This window comes from Ornithorhynchus anatinus, chromosome 5 (genome assembly GCF_004115215.2).
Source record: "Ornithorhynchus anatinus isolate Pmale09 chromosome 5, mOrnAna1.pri.v4, whole genome shotgun sequence".
NCBI lineage: Eukaryota > Metazoa > Chordata > Mammalia > Monotremata > Ornithorhynchidae > Ornithorhynchus > Ornithorhynchus anatinus.
The window spans coordinates 67128396-67144916 of NC_041732.1; the positions used below are offsets into that span (position 1 = coordinate 67128396).

General features: G+C 60.0%; 1 protein-coding gene across 3 annotated transcripts in view; it reads left to right on the forward strand.

Moving 5' to 3' along the window:
- The window catches only part of MTOR (mechanistic target of rapamycin kinase), a 135428-nt gene that overhangs the window by 562 nt on the left and 118345 nt on the right, over positions 1-16521 (forward strand). For all 3 annotated transcript variants that reach the window (XM_029064521.2, XM_029064522.2, XM_039912075.1), the window contains 10 exons: positions 2301-2409; positions 3208-3440; positions 3716-3916; positions 4953-5087; positions 6388-6663; positions 6793-6901; positions 9555-9741; positions 12377-12505; positions 13981-14225; positions 15519-15734. In XM_029064521.2, coding sequence (XP_028920354.1) covers positions 2301-2409; positions 3208-3440; positions 3716-3916; positions 4953-5087; positions 6388-6663; positions 6793-6901; positions 9555-9741; positions 12377-12505; positions 13981-14225; positions 15519-15734 — 1840 coding nt within the window. The remainder of the gene's footprint in view (positions 1-2300; positions 2410-3207; positions 3441-3715; positions 3917-4952; positions 5088-6387; positions 6664-6792; positions 6902-9554; positions 9742-12376; positions 12506-13980; positions 14226-15518; positions 15735-16521) is intronic.

Below are 16521 nucleotides of genomic sequence, written 5' to 3' on the forward strand. Positions count from 1 at the left end.
CTCCCCGTCCCCGGGGAGGCCGTGGCGGGATTTACCCCAGCACGGGTCCCGTGGGACCGTGCGAGGCGGGGAGTATCGATGGTATTTATTGAGCGCTCGCTACGTGCAGAGCACCGGACTGGCCGTGCCCCGGTCCCGCCCGTCCCGCCGTCGACCCCCGGGCCGCGTCCTCCCGCGGTCCCGGAACGCCCTCCCTCCTCACCTGCGCCAAACCGATTCTCTTCCCCTCTTCGAAACCCCACTTAAAGCTCACCTCCTCCGAGGGGCCCTCCCGGACCGAGCTCCCCTTCTCCCTCTACTCCCTCTACCGCCACCCCCTCGCCTCTGCGCGGCTTAAGCCTCCTCCCCCGCCATCTCCCTCCGCTCCTCCCCCTCCCCCTTCCCGTCCCCTGGCCACCGTACTCGTCCGCTCGACCGTATGTATTTTCATCACCCTCTTTATTTTGTTAATGAGCTGCGCATCGCCTCGATTCCGTTTAGTCGCCGTCGTTTTTACGAGACGTCCTTCCCCTCGACTGCGTTTATCGCCATCGTTCCCGTCTGGCCGGCTCCCCCGATCGGACCGTGAGCCCGTCAGACGGCAGGGACCGTCCCTATCTGTCGCCGACTCGTTCGTTCCAAGCGCTTGGTCCAGTGCTCCGCGCATAGTAAGCGCTCAATAAATACTATGGGATGAATGGAATGGACAGATCGGCCACAGGTAGTCCCCGCCCTCTGACGGGCGGGCACCGACGGAGGACCAAAGACTCCAGGTGATCCGGCGGAGCCGAGTGGCGGATCCGAGGACCCCGAGGCTCCGGTTTCAGGTCGCCGGGGCGGGCGGGAGAGGAGACGCGGCCCCCGGGGCTACGAACGTTGAGCACGACTCAACGAGGGACACCCCCTCTGCGGGCCCGGTGTGGTCTGCGGTCCCACCCGGTCTGTTTTTTAAGCAGCGCGGCTCGGTGGAAAGAGCCCGGGCTCGGGAGTCGGAGGCCGCGGGTTCGAATCCCGGCTCCGCCACCCGTCAGCTGTGGGACTGCGGGCGAGTCGCTTCGCTGTGCCTCAGTTACCTCATCTGGAAAATGGGGATGAAGACCGTGAGCCCCAAGTGGGACGACCCGGTGACCCTGTATCTACCCCGGCGCTCAGCACGGTGCCCGGCCCATAGTAAGCGCTTAACAGATACCGACATTATTAAAGGGAATTAAGCCGTTACCAGGCACCGGGGTCGGTACAAGATAATCAGGTTGGCGCAGTCCCTGTCCCGCGCAGGTCTCGCGGTCTCAATCCCCATCTTCCAGGTGGGGCGGCCGAGGCACAGAGAAATGAAGTGACTTGCCCAAGGTTAGAGAGCAAGCGAGCGGCGGAGCCGGGATCGGAACCCAGGTCCTTCTGGCTCCCAGGCCTGGGCTCTCTCCGCCACGCCGTGCCGCTTCTCGGGCATGCGCGCCCTCGGAGGAGAATCTCACCATCAGCGGCGGTGTCTTCCTCGATTATAATAATGTTGGCATTTGTTAAGCGCTTACCGTGTGCAGAGCACCGTTCTGAGCGCCGGGGGAGATAAACGGGGGACGGATGTAGAGAGATAGGGTTGGTTGAATTGGTGGGGTGGCACCTTAGGGATGCCCCTGGTGGGAGCAGTAAAGGATTCAGGTGGAGCTCTTGTATATGAAGCCGGGGAACGGGAAACGGCAATGTCTCTCTTAGTTTGGGCCGCGCCTGCCGTTGGCCGGAGGGAATAATAATAATGGCGATGTTATTCGTTAAGCGCTTACTATGTGCAGAGCACCGTTCTAAGCGGGTGGTCCCACGTGGGGCTCACAGTTTTATTCCCCATTTTACAGATGAGGGAACCGAGGCACAGAGAAGTGAAGTGACTCGCCCACAGTGACGCAGCTGCCAAGTGGCAGGGCCGGGATTCGAACCCATAACCTCTGACTCCCAAGCCCGGGCTCTTTCCACTGAGCCACGGGGATAACGGGCGGGGCGATAGGCACTTCCTCCGTGCCGGGCGCCGTTCTGAGCTCTGGGGTTAATAGAGGATAATCGGGTCCCACGTGGGGTCCGCGGTCTAAGCAGGAGGGGGAACGGGCATCAGATCTCCATTTTGAAGATGAGGGAACCGAGGCACAGAGGAGCGGAATCGCCGGTCCGACGTCACCCGGCTGGTGCGTGGTGGCGCAGGGATTAGAACCCGTGTCTTAGGACTCCCGGGCCCGGGCTCTTTCTCCTGGGCCTCGCCACCTCTCCGCGGGCCTTCCCTAGAGGGTGTTGTAAGTTGTTCTGACCTCTTCCCCCGGCCCTCCCCCCCTCTGCAGATGAGTCAGGAGGAGTCAACCCGCTTCTACGACCAGCTGAACCATCACATATTTGAACTGGTTTCCAGCTCGGATGCCAACGAGAGGAAAGGTGGCATCCTGGCCATCGGTGAGAGAGGAGCCGCCGGATTCTTACTTCGGGCCGTGGGTTCGGGGGGGGGCCCTGGCCGGGGTTGGCAGTCGGTGTCCGACGGTGACGCCGGGGACGACGAACCACTCGTCTCTTCCGGGCGGAGGGTGCGGGATGGAGCTCGATGAGGCGGAGCCGGCATCCGATGGCCGTGGGGTTTGTAATCCCGGGTTACGGACGGTCCGGGTGTCCTCTCTCCAGCCGGCAAGCACAGAGCGAGCACCGTCAGGGTATGCGGCAGGGCAGAGGGTTCGGGTGTTCGCAGTCGAGATTCGGAACGGTCCCTCCCTCAAGAATGAGGAGAGGGAGTCACGCTAACGAGGGGAGACGGGCGACCGTTTCATCGACCGGAGTGGGATTTAGGCGCGATAATTGTTAGAGTGAGTTGAGATGGTGCGGAAGGGGTCGAGGTAAAGAAGAGGCGATCTCTTCCGGTCCCCGCCCCCCTCCCCCCGCATTTTAAGCATTTCGCTGTTCATTAGCCCTTCTGGCAGAGGATAAGGGAAAACCGAAACTCAGAGCAGTCCGCGTTGTAAATCGTCGTAACTCTGAGGCGGGATTCGATGGAGGAGGAGGTTGAAGCCAACGGGGAAGCGAGCGGTTTTCGGATCGTGGCGGAATTTCAGTTCCACGCCTTCCCCGGCCTCTAGGGAGCTACGTGAATCGCCGGCTGGGTTGAAAAGAAGGGGAGCCTGCGCCGACCAGGGGGGGTGTCTGGAGATCTGGTTCCCCGACCGAAGCGGGCTCCCCTTTCCCGACCTCTCCTCTCCCCCGCAGCCAGCCTCATAGGAGTGGAGGGCGGCAATTCCACGCGGATCGGCAGGTTCGCCAACTACCTGCGCAACCTCCTGCCTTCCAACGACCCCGTCGTCATGGAGATGGCGTCCAAGGCCATCGGCCGGCTGGCTATGGCGGGGGACACCTTCACCGCCGAGTACGTGGAGTTCGAAGTGAAGCGGGCCCTAGAGTGGCTGGGCGCAGACCGGAACGAAGGCCGGAGACACGCAGCCGTGAGTGCCCTGTCCGGGGCGGTCCCGGGTTAGGGGCGCGAGGCGGAGGGGGTCGCGGTAGGCTCCGTCCTCGCGACGTGGGTTCCGGGGCTGTGGCCGAAGGGTACGATTTAAGGCGAGAACTGCGGTCGTGCCCGGTTCCGAGCCGCTGGAGATCAAACTTCCATCCGGCTCCCCGAGGTCCCTTTTACGCAAAGGCCGTCTTATCCTCCGAGGGCCCTCGTTCCACAGTCGGTGCCCGGTGGTCGGTCCTCACTGGTTTTTCTCTTCTCTAGGTTCTGGTCCTGCGGGAGCTGGCGATCAGCGTCCCCACGTTCTTCTTCCAGCAAGTACAGCCCTTCTTCGACAACATCTTCGTGGCCGTGTGGGATCCTAAGCAGGCCATTCGCGAGGGAGCGGTCTCCGCCCTCCGGGCCTGCCTGATCCTGACCACCCAGCGGGAGCCGAAGGAGATGCAGAAGCCACAGTGGTACAGGGTGAGGGACGAGACTGTTTCTTCTAGCGGGGTCCTCCAGGGCGTCCACTCAGTCAGTCGGTGGTATTTATTGAGCGCTTAGTGTGTGCGGAGCACTGCACTGAGCGCTTGGGAGAGTACCGTGCAACAGAATCAGCGGGCGCGTTCCACGCCCGTGACGGACTTACAGTCTCGAGGGGGAGACCGGTGTTAATACAGATAAATAACGCGGGACGTGTAATCTAAAGATATGTGCGTGAGCGCTTTGGGGTTGGGACAGATATTAACGATCCGAAGGTCGCAGATCCGAGTTAGCGGCCTACGCAGGAGGGAGAGCGAGCGGGGGGGGGGGGGGGGGGGGGTAGAGGGCTTAATTGGGGAAGGTCTCTTGGAGGAGACGAGACCTTAATAATGCTTCGAAGGTGGAGAGAGTGGTGGTCTGGCGAATGTGGAGGGGGAGAGAGTTCCAGGCTGGGGGGAGGACGTGGGAAAGGGGTCGGCGGTGAGAGAGACGGGATCTGCCGGGGGAGGGGCGAGGTGCGCTGAGTAAGCAGGCGCTAGGAGGACTGGGGTGGGCGAGCTGGAATCTAGTAGATCGGCGAGGTAGGATTGGGGTGAGTCGATCGAGTACTTTAAAGCCGGGTAGGATAGGGTAAGCGCTTTGATCTGCATTGTGGCAGTTTGGTGGGAGAGGGAAGGGCGGAAAGGACAGGTCTGATGGACCCGTCGAGGAGGCCGAGGGGTAACCTGGCGCCTCGGGGTGTAATATCGGGGGTAGCCACCTCCCGGGGCTCGCTCGATGGATGGCGTCACCCTGAATCCAGATCCGCGTTGGTTCTCGGCGTGGGGGCGGGTCTGGGTGCCGGAGGGTCGCTTCTGTCGGGGGAGCCTGCTTGAAGGCAGAATCGGCCGGAGGAAGGGAAAGGAGGAGGGCAGGCACCCGGGGTTCCTTACGGTTGCGGTGAGGGCGGCGGGCCGAGCCCTCGCGCGTTGGGACGTCCCTCTCTGGGTGCTACCTGGAGGCCGGGTGTTCAGGGCCCGTCCATCTCTCTGCACAGCACACGTACGAAGAAGCGGAGAAGGGGTTCGATGAGACGCTGGCCAAGGAGAAGGGCATGAACCGGGATGATCGAATCCACGGGGCCCTGCTGATCCTCAACGAACTGGTGCGAATCAGCAGTATGGAGGGAGAGGTGAGTGCCGCCGACCCCCTCGGGGCCCGGCCTGCCCCGCGGTGAGGCGGGTGACCCGACGACGGGCTCCGTGGGTCCCCTGCAGACGGCGGTCCTCAGAGGGCCGGGTTAGAGACCCGCGCCCGTGCCGAGCCCTGGGATTCGTCTCTGAGTCCGGCTCGGGGCCGGACGCGATGGGGAGGGCCGCCTCCGTGCCTCGCTTCCGGGAGAGAGGGCGGAGAACCCTGCCCTGCGTGGGTAGCTCGTTCACTCTTCCAACAGAGCGACCGTACAACCGTACGTGAGGGGGTGCTCTGCCCGTACGGGTTGACGCTCCTGCCGTGACACGCATTCCTCCTCCCCCTCCGTTGGGTCCCTGAAAACCCTGAAAGCGGGGCGGGTGGAAATGCGGGAGAAAGCGCGAGCTCGGTCTGAACCGGGCCAGGATTTTCTGTGGCCCGGCCCGGCCCGGCCCGTTGACGGGATCTGTGACATCCCCGGGCGGACTTGAATCCGGGTGGGATTCTAGTTCAGACCCCTCCGGGGTCTCCCCGGGATTTCCCGCTCTGACTCACTGAGCCAAAAGCGGGCCTGTGGCTGTGCCTCGGAGAGTCCTGTCCCGGGGAGATTTGAGTGACCTCTCCAGCCTCGTGCCTTACCGCAGAAATGAAAAATAAGCCAAGGGAGTTGGAAAGCTCGGTCGGGGACCGCAGACAGAGAGGTTGACCCACTCGGGCCGTCCGATCGCTCTCCGGCTGAATAGGGGGCGGGGGGAGAGCGGAACCTCTCCGAAGAGACGGCGGCTTCATTTCGTCAATCCACCGGATCGTCTAGGTCTTTAGAACTGTGGGGTTCTAAAAAAAAAAAAAAAAAAAAAAGCCGTCGTCCGGGGTTCCGGGAAATCCACCGGAATGCATCGGCCCAAGCAGTCGGAGCTCCAGAGACCACTCGGCTTGTAGCACGCCGTCCCCGCCCGTGTTTCGCCGGTGGCTCTGAGGCAGGGCGTCTCCCAGAAGTCGCACATTTGCTCGGCGGTCCGTGCGGTCAGTGTCCGTAGGTGTGCGGGCAGCCCCTGGCAGGAGGAGCCCCGAGGAGGGCCCTGAGGTTTCTGGAGCGTTTACGGGAGCGGGCGCTCCTCCCCGCGAGTTGGCCCCGGCCGAGATCCGGGCCCGGTAGTGGGCGCGGGCAGCGGCGGAGGGGAGCGGAAGTCAGCCTCACCTGCGTTTCGGTGGGCAGAGAGGGGACCGGAGAGCCCCTCCGAAAGCCCGGGGGCTCTAGGGTAGCGACCGGCAGAGGTGCCGTTTTTCCCTCCCTTGCCCAGCGCCTGCGGGAGGAGATGGAGGAAATCACGCAGCAGCAGCTGGTCCACGACAAATACTGCAAAGACCTGATGGGTTTCGGGACGAAGCCTCGCCACATCACCCCCTTCACCAGCTTCCAGGCCGTACAGCCCCAGCAGTCCAACGCCTTGGTGGGGCTGTTGGGGTACAGTGCCCACCAGGGCATCGTGGGATTCGGGGCCTCTCCCATCCCGGTCAAGTCGACCTTGGTGGAGAGTCGCTGTTGCCGAGATCTGATGGAAGAGAAGTTCAATCAGGCGAGTCGCCGGTCGCCCCCTCTCCCTCCCTCCCCCCCGTCGTCGTCCCCCGACCGACTTCTCGTCCCAGCCCCGCCGGCCACCCCCTCCTCGCCCTCTTCCGCTGACCCTCCACCCCGCCCCTCTCAGGTATGCATCTGGGTGCTCAAGTGCAGAAACAGTAAGAACTCCCTGATCCAAATGACCATCCTCAACCTGCTGCCTCGCCTGGCTGCCTTCCGGCCTTCCGCCTTCACAGGTGAGGATTCTGCTCGCTTCGCCCTAGGCTCCGCCCGGGCCCGGGAGCGGAGGTGACCGCCCAACCCGCGTAAAGCCCCGAGTTAGGAGGACCGGGATGCCCGGCGGAGAAGAGGGTCCCCGGGTCCCCGTCCCACCGGCCGCTCCTGTCGGTCCGAGGGAATCGCACCCCGGCGCGCTCGGGGTTTTCGGTCGCTTTGGAAGCGGGCACGCGGCAAGCTGGCCGGTTCCCCCGCCGACACCCGGCCCCAAATACACCGACTCGTTTTACGCCACCTGGCCCAGACCGAACGGCAGGATAAATTAGGGCGGTCGAAGTGTTAAATGTGGCGTGAGAAGGAATTGGGGCGCGTCGATCGAGAGCGAGGCAATTAGCCGCCTCGATCCAGCGAGCCAGGGAGAGATGCTCTCGGGGAAGACGGTCCGTATTTTTTCAGTTTTCCGCTATCACCCCCGTGCCCGACGTGCTGTGGTTTGGGGGCTTTTTTCCCTCCTGTTTAATAACCAGACGTGCCGCCCTGGTTCGGCTGAGCCGTAAATGATCCCGGCATCGGCGTCCGCCGTTCGAAAGACCCAATGACCGGGCTCCGTCTGATCGGCCGGGCGCTTTGGAATAGCGGTTGCCCTGCTAAGCGCCAACGGCTGCCGAGCGGCAGGACACAGAGGACCCCGAAACCCTCCAGATTTATTCTTTTGATCTGGCTTTTTTTTCCGGTGGTGTTCTTTATTAAATGATCTATCAGAATATGTAATTAAAATCTGCCGCGGTTAGAACTCCTAAATGCCTGATGGCGTGGCCACCTGTCGCTTGGCCAAGCCCTGCTGCTTGGAAGTTATCTCGCCAGTCCCCGAGTCCCCTGGACTGGCAGGGCAAGCTTTCAGCTGCGGACCCTAACCCACCTCCCGCCCCTGGGGGTTATGATCTTGGAGTTGCCAGCAGGCTTCTCCTTTTCGGACACCTGGGTTCCGGGGACCGGGAGGAGGGAGGGACGCCGTCCTTCTTTTGGATTTTTCCGAGGCTGGTTTCTAGCCTAAATGCCGAGGGCAGCCAGATTGCCACAGTTGGATAAAGCCTGAGGCGCTCAGCGGGTATTCATTATGCCCTTGCCCTTCGTCGTCACCCTGTTTTCAACCAGACTTTTCATTAGGGCATACAGTAAGCACCCCAAACCGCGTGGGGCGAGGAACTGGAGGGGAAGAACCCGCTTTCCCACCCGTGGAATGGGAATGATTCCAGTGCTTAGAACGGTATTTTCCACCCAGTAATGGCTAAACAAATCCCGTAAGAATAATGCTGTCCCTAATATGCCAGGATGGATAACTAAGACTGTGCTCACTGAGCCCCGGGCAGCTTTCAGAGTGCCCCAGGGGAACACGCGCTGCAGGTTTTGCGGCTCCTTCGTTAGCTGATTGCCTCTGATTGGCTTTGTCCCCACGGTCAGCGGCTCTCCCGTCCCGGTTCAGCTCCCCTCTCCCGGCTCCCACCTGTCAGCCTCAGACCCACTCTGCCCCGTTCGCCTTGTCAGGTCTGTGAGGAGCAGCGTTTGCAGATAAGGGGTGAGGCGGCCTCGATGTGGAGGAGGAGGTGGGTGAGAAGCAGCGTGGCTCAGTGGAAGGAGCCCGGGCTGGGGAGTCGGAGGTCGTGGGTTCCAATCCCGGCTCCGCCCCTTGTCAGCGGTGTGCCTTTGGACAAGTCGCTTCTGTGGGCCTCAGTGACCTCATCTGGAAAATGGGGATGAAGACCGTGAGCCCCACGTGGGGCAACCTGCTTACCATGTATCAACCCCGGCGTTTAGAACAGTGCCTGGCACGTAGTAAGCGCTTAACGGATACCATCGATATTACTGTCATTAGCGCCGAGTCCACCTCCGTGCCTGTGCCTCGACCCTCATCCTTCCGGAGATGAGCTCAACCGCTCCCCGCCGGAAAGGGAGAACGACGGAAAAATAACCTGCGGAGGAACCGTCTTATTGAAAGTTGAATTGTTCAAACGTTGCCCCTACGATTCTGTGAGCTTAGTCCTATGGCTGGGTCGTCTGCCCCCCCCCCAGGAAGAGACGTTTGGGAGAATTCTCGCGAGGACGATTAAAGCCGAACGATTGTTTCGGTGACACCGAATTCTGGCGGAGACCCTTGAAATCCCGGTAATAATGGTTACGGTGTGTGTTAAGCGCTTACTCCGTGCCACCCGCTGGGGTAGATACAAGGTGATCAGATCGTCCCACGGGGGGGGGGGGGGGGGCTCACGGTCCCAATCCCCATTTTCCAGGTGAGGTAACTGAGGCATAGTGAAGTGACTTGCCCAGGGTCACAGAGCTGACAAGAAGTGGCGGAGGCGGGATTGGAAACCACGACCTCTGACTCCCCAGCCCGGGCTCTTGCCGCTGGGCCACGCTGCTTCTCCGCGCCGCTCTCTCCAGAGGTCTCCCAGACGTGGATTTCGTGGATTTCTATCCCGACGTCCGCGCCGGCAGTTGGTTCCCCGTCGGTGAGCGTGTCGTCGAAATAATAGCGTACTGTCAGTCGCGCCTTCTCCCGTCCCCTCCCCGTCCGTCGGGGACGCGTCTAGGTGTGGGAGCTCTGGGTCAAGCCTCAGCGGTCCAGGGCCACCCTGCCCCCGAGGCCCCTGAGCTCCGCCTCTCTCCTCTGTTCAGACACTCAGTATCTCCAAGACACCATGAACCACGTACTGAGCTGCGTCAAGAAGGAGAAAGAGCGTACGGCGGCGTTCCAGGCCCTGGGGCTGCTCTCCGTCGCTGTGCGATCCGAGTTCAAGGTCTACTTGCCCCGAGTGCTGGACATCATTCGAGCGGCCCTTCCTCCGAAGGACTTTGCCCATAAGTGAGCCTCTCCGATGCGCTTAGCCTTTTTTCCGTCGGTATTTGGTAAGCGCTTACTATGTGCCGAGCACTGCAGTAAGCGGCGGGGTAGGCGGCAGGCTCGTGGAAGGGGAACGTGTCAGCTGGTTCTGTCGCGTCGTACTCTCGCGTGTTCTCAGTACGCTGCCCCGCGCGTCGTAAACGCTCAGTCGGTACCATCGAGTTTCTGATTGATCCAAATTGTTCCGGTTGGACGCGGTCCACGTCCCACGGGGGGCTCGCGGTCTTAATCCCCATTTTACAAGTGAGGGGACTGAGGCGAGAATAATGTTAATAGTGATGGTGGTATTTGCTAAGCGCCTGCCGTGTGCGGAGCGCTGTTCTAAGCGCTGGGGTAGACGCAGGGGAATCAGGTCGCCCCACGTGAGGCTCACGGTCTTCACCCCCATTTTACAGATGAGGGAACTGTGAGGCGCAGAGAAGCGAAGCGACTTGCCCGAGATCACCCGGCAGACAAGTGGCAAAGCCGGGATTAGAACCCAGGTCCTCCGACTCCCAGGCCCGAACCCTTTCCAGTAGGCCACGTTCGGGAGGAGGGGGTTTCTCGCAGCGGCAACTCCGGGCTTCAAGCGTGGGAGTAGCTGGTGGGGTGAACCTAGCCCGTCCTGCCTATGGGTGTGCCCCCTCCCCCTCATCCCCCCGGGATTTTCTCTCCAAGGACGATGATGGTATTTGTTAGGCGCTTACTGTGTGCGAAGCGCTGTTCTAAGCGCTGGGGGATACAAGGAGATCGGGTTGTCCCGCGTGGGGCTCGCGGTCTTCATCCCCATTTTACGGATGAGGTCACTGAGGCCCAGAGAGGTGAAGTGACTCGCCCAAGGTCACACAGCTGACAGGCGGCGGAGCCGGGATTAGAACCCGTGACGTCCGACTCCCAAGCCCGTGGTCTTTCCGTTGAACCACGCCGCTTCTCTCCAGTCACTCAAGAGCACGCCTGCCCCTGAGAGCTGGGTTTAGAGAAGCGGCGTGGCTCAGGAGAAGGAGCCCGGGCCTGGGAGTCGGAGGTCTCCAGCGCTTAGAACAGTGCTCGGCACATAGTAAGCGCTTAACAAATACCAACATTATTAACATTATTAGGTCACGGGTTCTAATCCCGGCTCCGCCGCTTGCCAGCTGTGTGACCGTGGGCAGGTCTCTTTACTTCTCTGTGCCTCGGTACCCTCATCTGTAAAATGGGGATTGAGAACTGTGAGCCCCGCGTGGGGCAATCTGATCACCTTGGGTCCCCCCAGCGATTAGAACAGCGCTCTGCACATAGTAAGCGCTTAACAAATACCGCCCTCATTATCCGGAGGAGAGGTCCTGGCCGCTCTCGGAGTCATCCGTGCCCTGCCTCGTCGCGGCCTCGCCGGGCGAGCGGGGGCAAGTCGTTCAGCCCCTCTGCCCTTTGGTTTCCTTAGCTCCGATTTCTCCCAAGTTGAGAGGCTGGAAATGGCGCCCGCAAAATGCCTGGAGACTCCTGCGCTCCGAAGCGCAATAATTATGAGGCATCGGGGGCCAACTTTTCTTCTCTAATAGTTATTCAGGGCTTGCAGTGTGGCACCTGCGATGGGAATTTACAAGTTCTCCTCCCGCCCTGTGGCACTTTACGTCAGCTTGCCTCTCCCCAAACTCCCCAAAGGCAGATATCAGGGCTCCTTGTATGATACTCTCCTGAATGTCTCCTGTTATGCTCCACCACAGTAGGTGCTCGGCAAGTAATAATAATGATGGTATTTGCTGAGCACTTACTATGTGCCGAGCACCGTTCTAAGCTCTGGGGTAGATGCAAGGTGATCAGGTTGTCCCACCTGGAGCTCACAGTCTCGATCCCCATTTTACAGATGAGGGATCTAAGGCCCAGAGAAGTTAGATGACTTGCCCAGGGTCCCCCAGCAGACAAGTGGGAAGCAGCGTGGCTCGGTGGAAAGAGCCTGGGCTTCGGAGTCAGAGGTCATGGGTTCGACTCCCGGCTCTGCCACTTGCCCGCTGTGTGACTGTGGGCGAGTCACTTGACTTCTCTGTGCCCCAGTTACCTCGTCTGTAAAATGGGGATTCACTGTGAGCCTCACGTGGGACAACCTGATTATCCCGTATCTACCCCGGCGCTTAGAACAGTGCTCTGCACACAGTAGGCGCTTAACAAATACCAACATCATCATTATTATTACTGTTGTTATTCTCTGGGCCTCAGTTCCCTCATCTGTAAAATGGGGATTAACTGTGAGCCTCACGGGGGACAACCCGATTACCCCGTATCTACCCCAGCGCTTAGAACGGTGTTCTCCACGTAGTAAGCGCTTAACGAATACCGACGTTATTATCATTAGGTGGCGGAGCGGGGATTAGAACCCTCGTCACCCGACTCCCAAGCCCGGGCTCTTTCCACTAAGCCGGGCTGCTTCTCTGCTGATCGTTCGTTCGTTCGTTCAGTAGTATTTATTGAGCGCTTACTGCGTGCAGAGCACTGCACTAAGCGCTTGGAATGAACAAGTCGGCAACAGATAGAGACGGTCCCTGCCGTCTGACGGTCCAGTCGGGGGAGACGGATTGCCGCTGTGGGAGGAGGGGCGGTGCCGCTCTCCAGGCTGTACATCCCTCTTGTCGTTCCTCCCCAGGAGGCAGAAGGCCATACAAGTGGACGCCACCGTGTTCACGTGCATCAGCATGTTGGCCCGAGCCATGGGACCCGGCATTCAACAGGACATCAAAGAGCTGCTGGAGCCCATGTTGGCCGTGGGGCTGAGGTAGGTGCGAGGAGGGGCCCGCCTGAGCCCTCCCTGCGGGCCGGCTCTGCCGGTCCCCGAACTCGTTTCTGATGGCCGGAGTTCACGAGCGGCAGCGGGGCTCGGTGGAGAGAGCTTGGGAGTCGGAGGTCCTGGGCTCCGATCCCGGCTCCGCCGCTTGCCAGCTGGGCGACTGTGGGCGAGTCGCTTCTCTGGGCCTCAGTTACCTCATCTGGAAGATGGGGATTAAAACTGTGAGCCCCACGTGGGGCGACCTGATCACCTTGTATCCCCCAGCGCTTAGGACAGTGCTTTGCGCGTGGCGCTTAACAAATATCCCCATTTATTTTTATTTATAAGGACCGAAACCCGGTGGGAACCCTCTGATCTGTGAGTTGTCCCTCACAGACGGTGAGTACGGTGCTCTGCTCAGTGCTCGCAGACGGTCCCTCACGGGGCCAGGGTCACTCGCGGGCAAGTTGCTTCACGTTCCCAGCCTTTATATCCTTCGGAAATGAGGGGTAATAGAACAAGAAAAAGCTTGTTGTCCAATGAAATGGGAACAGGGGATCATAAAAGGCTGTTATCCGGTGAAATGGGGATAAGAGAACAATAAAAAGCTTGCCATCTAGACTTCAGCTGCCTTCTAAGCTAAGCAGTTCCATTAACTGCTTAACATTATTCATTCAATAGTATTTATTGAGCGCTTACTGTGTGCAGAGCACTGTACTAAGCGCTTGGAGCGGACGAATCGGTAACAGATAGAGACGGTCCCTGCCCTTTGACGGGCTTCCGGTCTAACGGGGGGGCGACGGACGATAGCAATAAATAGAATCGAGATAAATGGAACCAAGGACGTTACCACGCGTCTCTCCTAAGGTGACGCGTTTCGTTCAGGTATCCGAACTCGCGACGGTCTGAATTAGTCTTGCTCCCAGTTAGTTTAGAGAATCGTCGGTCCGCCCTCCTGGCCCAGAATATCTCCAAAAGGTAACGCGCTCTTCAGGGTGCGGCAGAGACGCCGAAACGCCTTAAGCCTGCTTCCGCCGACCTGGGAGAGAGCCCGGTGACTTGGTCCCCGGGTACGCGGACTGCGGCTCTCTGGTTCGCCCACAGCGAGCGCTCCGTAAATACGATCGGATGGGGGCCGACCAAGGGGAGGCAGGGAGGTTTCTGCCAGGAGAAGCTGCCCCCCTCCTTAAGGAAGCCGCCGATCCTGTTGTGCGGTACTCTCCCGGACACTTAGTACGGTGGCCTGCGCATAACAGGCGCTCCGTAAACACGAGCGATCGAGTGATTGAAGTGAAGGGTCCTGGGGGAACGGCAGGCCCGTAGACACCTCAGTGGGGGAGCAGAGCTGCTTCCAGAAGGAAGACAGGTGCCTCTCCGGGGTCCCGTTGGTTCGTTGGTATTTATTGAGCACTCACCGCGTGCGGAGCACCGTACTAAGGGCCCGACTTGGGGGGCGGATGTGACCGCCGGCCTCTTCTTCTCAGCCCCGCCCTGACGGCCGTGCTGTATGACCTGAGCCGCCAGATCCCGCAGCTGAAGAAGGACATCCAGGACGGGCTGCTGAAGATGCTGTCCCTCGTCCTGATGCACAAACCCCTCCGGCACCCGGGCATGCCCAAGGGCCTGGCCCACCAGCTGGCCTCTCCCAGCCTCACCAACCTGCCCGAGGCCAGCGACGTGGGCAGCATCACCCTGGCCCTCCGCACCCTTGGCAGCTTTGAGTTTGAAGGTGAGCGGGAGGTGGGCCTGGGAACCGGAGCCCGGGACCCGCCACAGAGGAGCAGAGGCAGACGAGTTGCCCCCGCGGGGCTGGGATCGGGGACGGCTCAGTCCGCCGGGAACCGCCCCCGAGGTCCGAGCCGTCGGCCGGCCGGCTCCGCGCCCCTTCCCCTGGCTTGTTCCTCGGTCCTTCGTCCCTCTCGGACGCCGGTTGACAGGAACTGGACGCGCAGCAGGGACTGCGGCCTGGCTTAGCGGTCAGAGCGCGGGGCTGGGAGTCGGAAGGTCGTGGGCTCTAGTTCGGGCTCCGCCACGTGTCTGCTCAATAGCCCTGGGCAAGTCAGTTCGATTCTCTGGGCCTCAGTTACCTCATCGGTAGAAGATGGGGATGAGAGTGTGAGCCCCATGGGGGACCGGGACCGCGTCCAGCCTGATTAACTTGTATCTACCCCAGCGCTGGGCGCACGGTGCCCAACGAGTACCATAATAATTAGTATCAGCTACCTGTTCGCTGCTGCGTGAATCCATTTGCTTGGCACAGTTTCTCCCCTGTGACGCCGAATAGCCGTTCCCCTCTCAGCTTTCTGGCTTCCGAAGGTTTTGGTCTTTTAGATTTGTCCTTGCTGTTAGGTAAAGAAATTTCCGGGCCTTGTTGAACCCAAGTTTTTGCTCAGGGAAAGGAGCACTCTGTTTTGAAATACACCAACTCTTCGAAGTCTGCCTTTGGTCCAGGAAGCTCCTTGTGGACTCTCGCTCTGTCCGGGTACTCCGTGTGAGTCGGTGAACAATCCGGAGGAATTTTGTTCTTGGTGGATCGAAAGTTGGTCCTGCCAGTGGACCAGACTCTCTTTTTAGGTTTTTAAACTCGGGCAAGTGAGATCTTAATGGAGACGCAAGAATTAAAATATTCTTTTGAGAGGCACGGGGGTGATTTCCCCTTTACTGGAACAGGCGAGGGTCGGTGACCCCAACTTCATGTGTATTCCTCCCTCCCTCTGGAGGGATCCAGTTGGAGAAATTGATGATGGACCGATTCCTTTTTGAAAACCGGGTTGCTCCGAAGCAGGACGTCTAGCTTGCGTCGTACGCTTCTCTGTGCCTCGGTACCTGTCACCTCGTCTGTATAATGGGGATTGAGACGGGGAGCCCCGTGTGGGACAGCAGACCCGCTTTGCTTGTATCCACCCCAGCACTTAGTAAAGTGCCTGGCGCCTAATAGGCGCCGAACAATTGCCCCTGTTATCATTCTCGTTATCGTACCACCAAATCTGGGTAAAAAGCGTTGTTCTCCTCGTTTCCTCAGGCCACTCTCTGACCCAATTTGTCCGCCACTGCGCGGATCACTTCCTGAACAGTGAACACAAAGAGATCCGCATGGAGGCGGCTCGCACTTGCTCCCGCCTGCTCACCCCCTCCATCCATCTCATCAGCGGCCACGCCCACGTGGTCAGCCAGACCGCAGTCCAGGTGGTGGCCGACGTGCTCAGCAAACTGCTTGTGGTGGGGATCACGGACCCGGGTAAGATGGCGCCTTTAAGAGCTCGGAGCGGGAGGGGCCGCCCTCCTCATCGTCCAGCGGCTCGCAGGAGCACGGACTCGCTGACCTTTTTGCCTTGGTTTTATATCAGTGAGGCTTAGGAGCATCTGAACCTCTAGAAGGAAGGAGAACTTTATTCAGTCAATAGTATTTATTTCATCTGATAGTATTTATTGAGCGCTTACCATGTGCAGAGCGCTGTGCTAAGCGCTTGGAATGTACAGTTCAGCAACAGGTAGAGACAATCCCTGCCCATTGTCGGGCTTACAGTCTAATCTGTTCCCTTGCCATCCCCTGGAGAGCTCTTTGTTGCTGTGGGGCCCAAGCCTAGGCACAGATTTACCTGCCCCTCACCATTCCCCGTTCCCTTTTTTAGCTTCTCCAAGGCTCGGAGAGCCACGGTCCAGTGGGGCTGGGAAGGGCACTGCTCTCTGTAGGTAGGACGTTCACACGCGTGAGCTGCTTTCTGTAATTACTGACCTCCCAGGCCCCGCGGCCCTTAGAAACCCCTCGGTTTGTGCAGTTGAGGTCCCACGTGGCTCCCAGAAGTAATCCCTGGGCCCCCCGTCTAGTCCCGGCTCTGCCACGATTCTGCCGTGGGGACCTGGAGCAAGTCACCGGACCTCTCTGTGCCTCGGTTACCCCAACTGTCAAATGGGGATTCAATACCTGTTCTCCCTCCCTCTTTAGACCGTGAGCCCCACGTGGGGCAGGGACCGTTTCTACCCTGGTTATATTCTATCGACCCCAGCACCTAGTACAGGGGTTG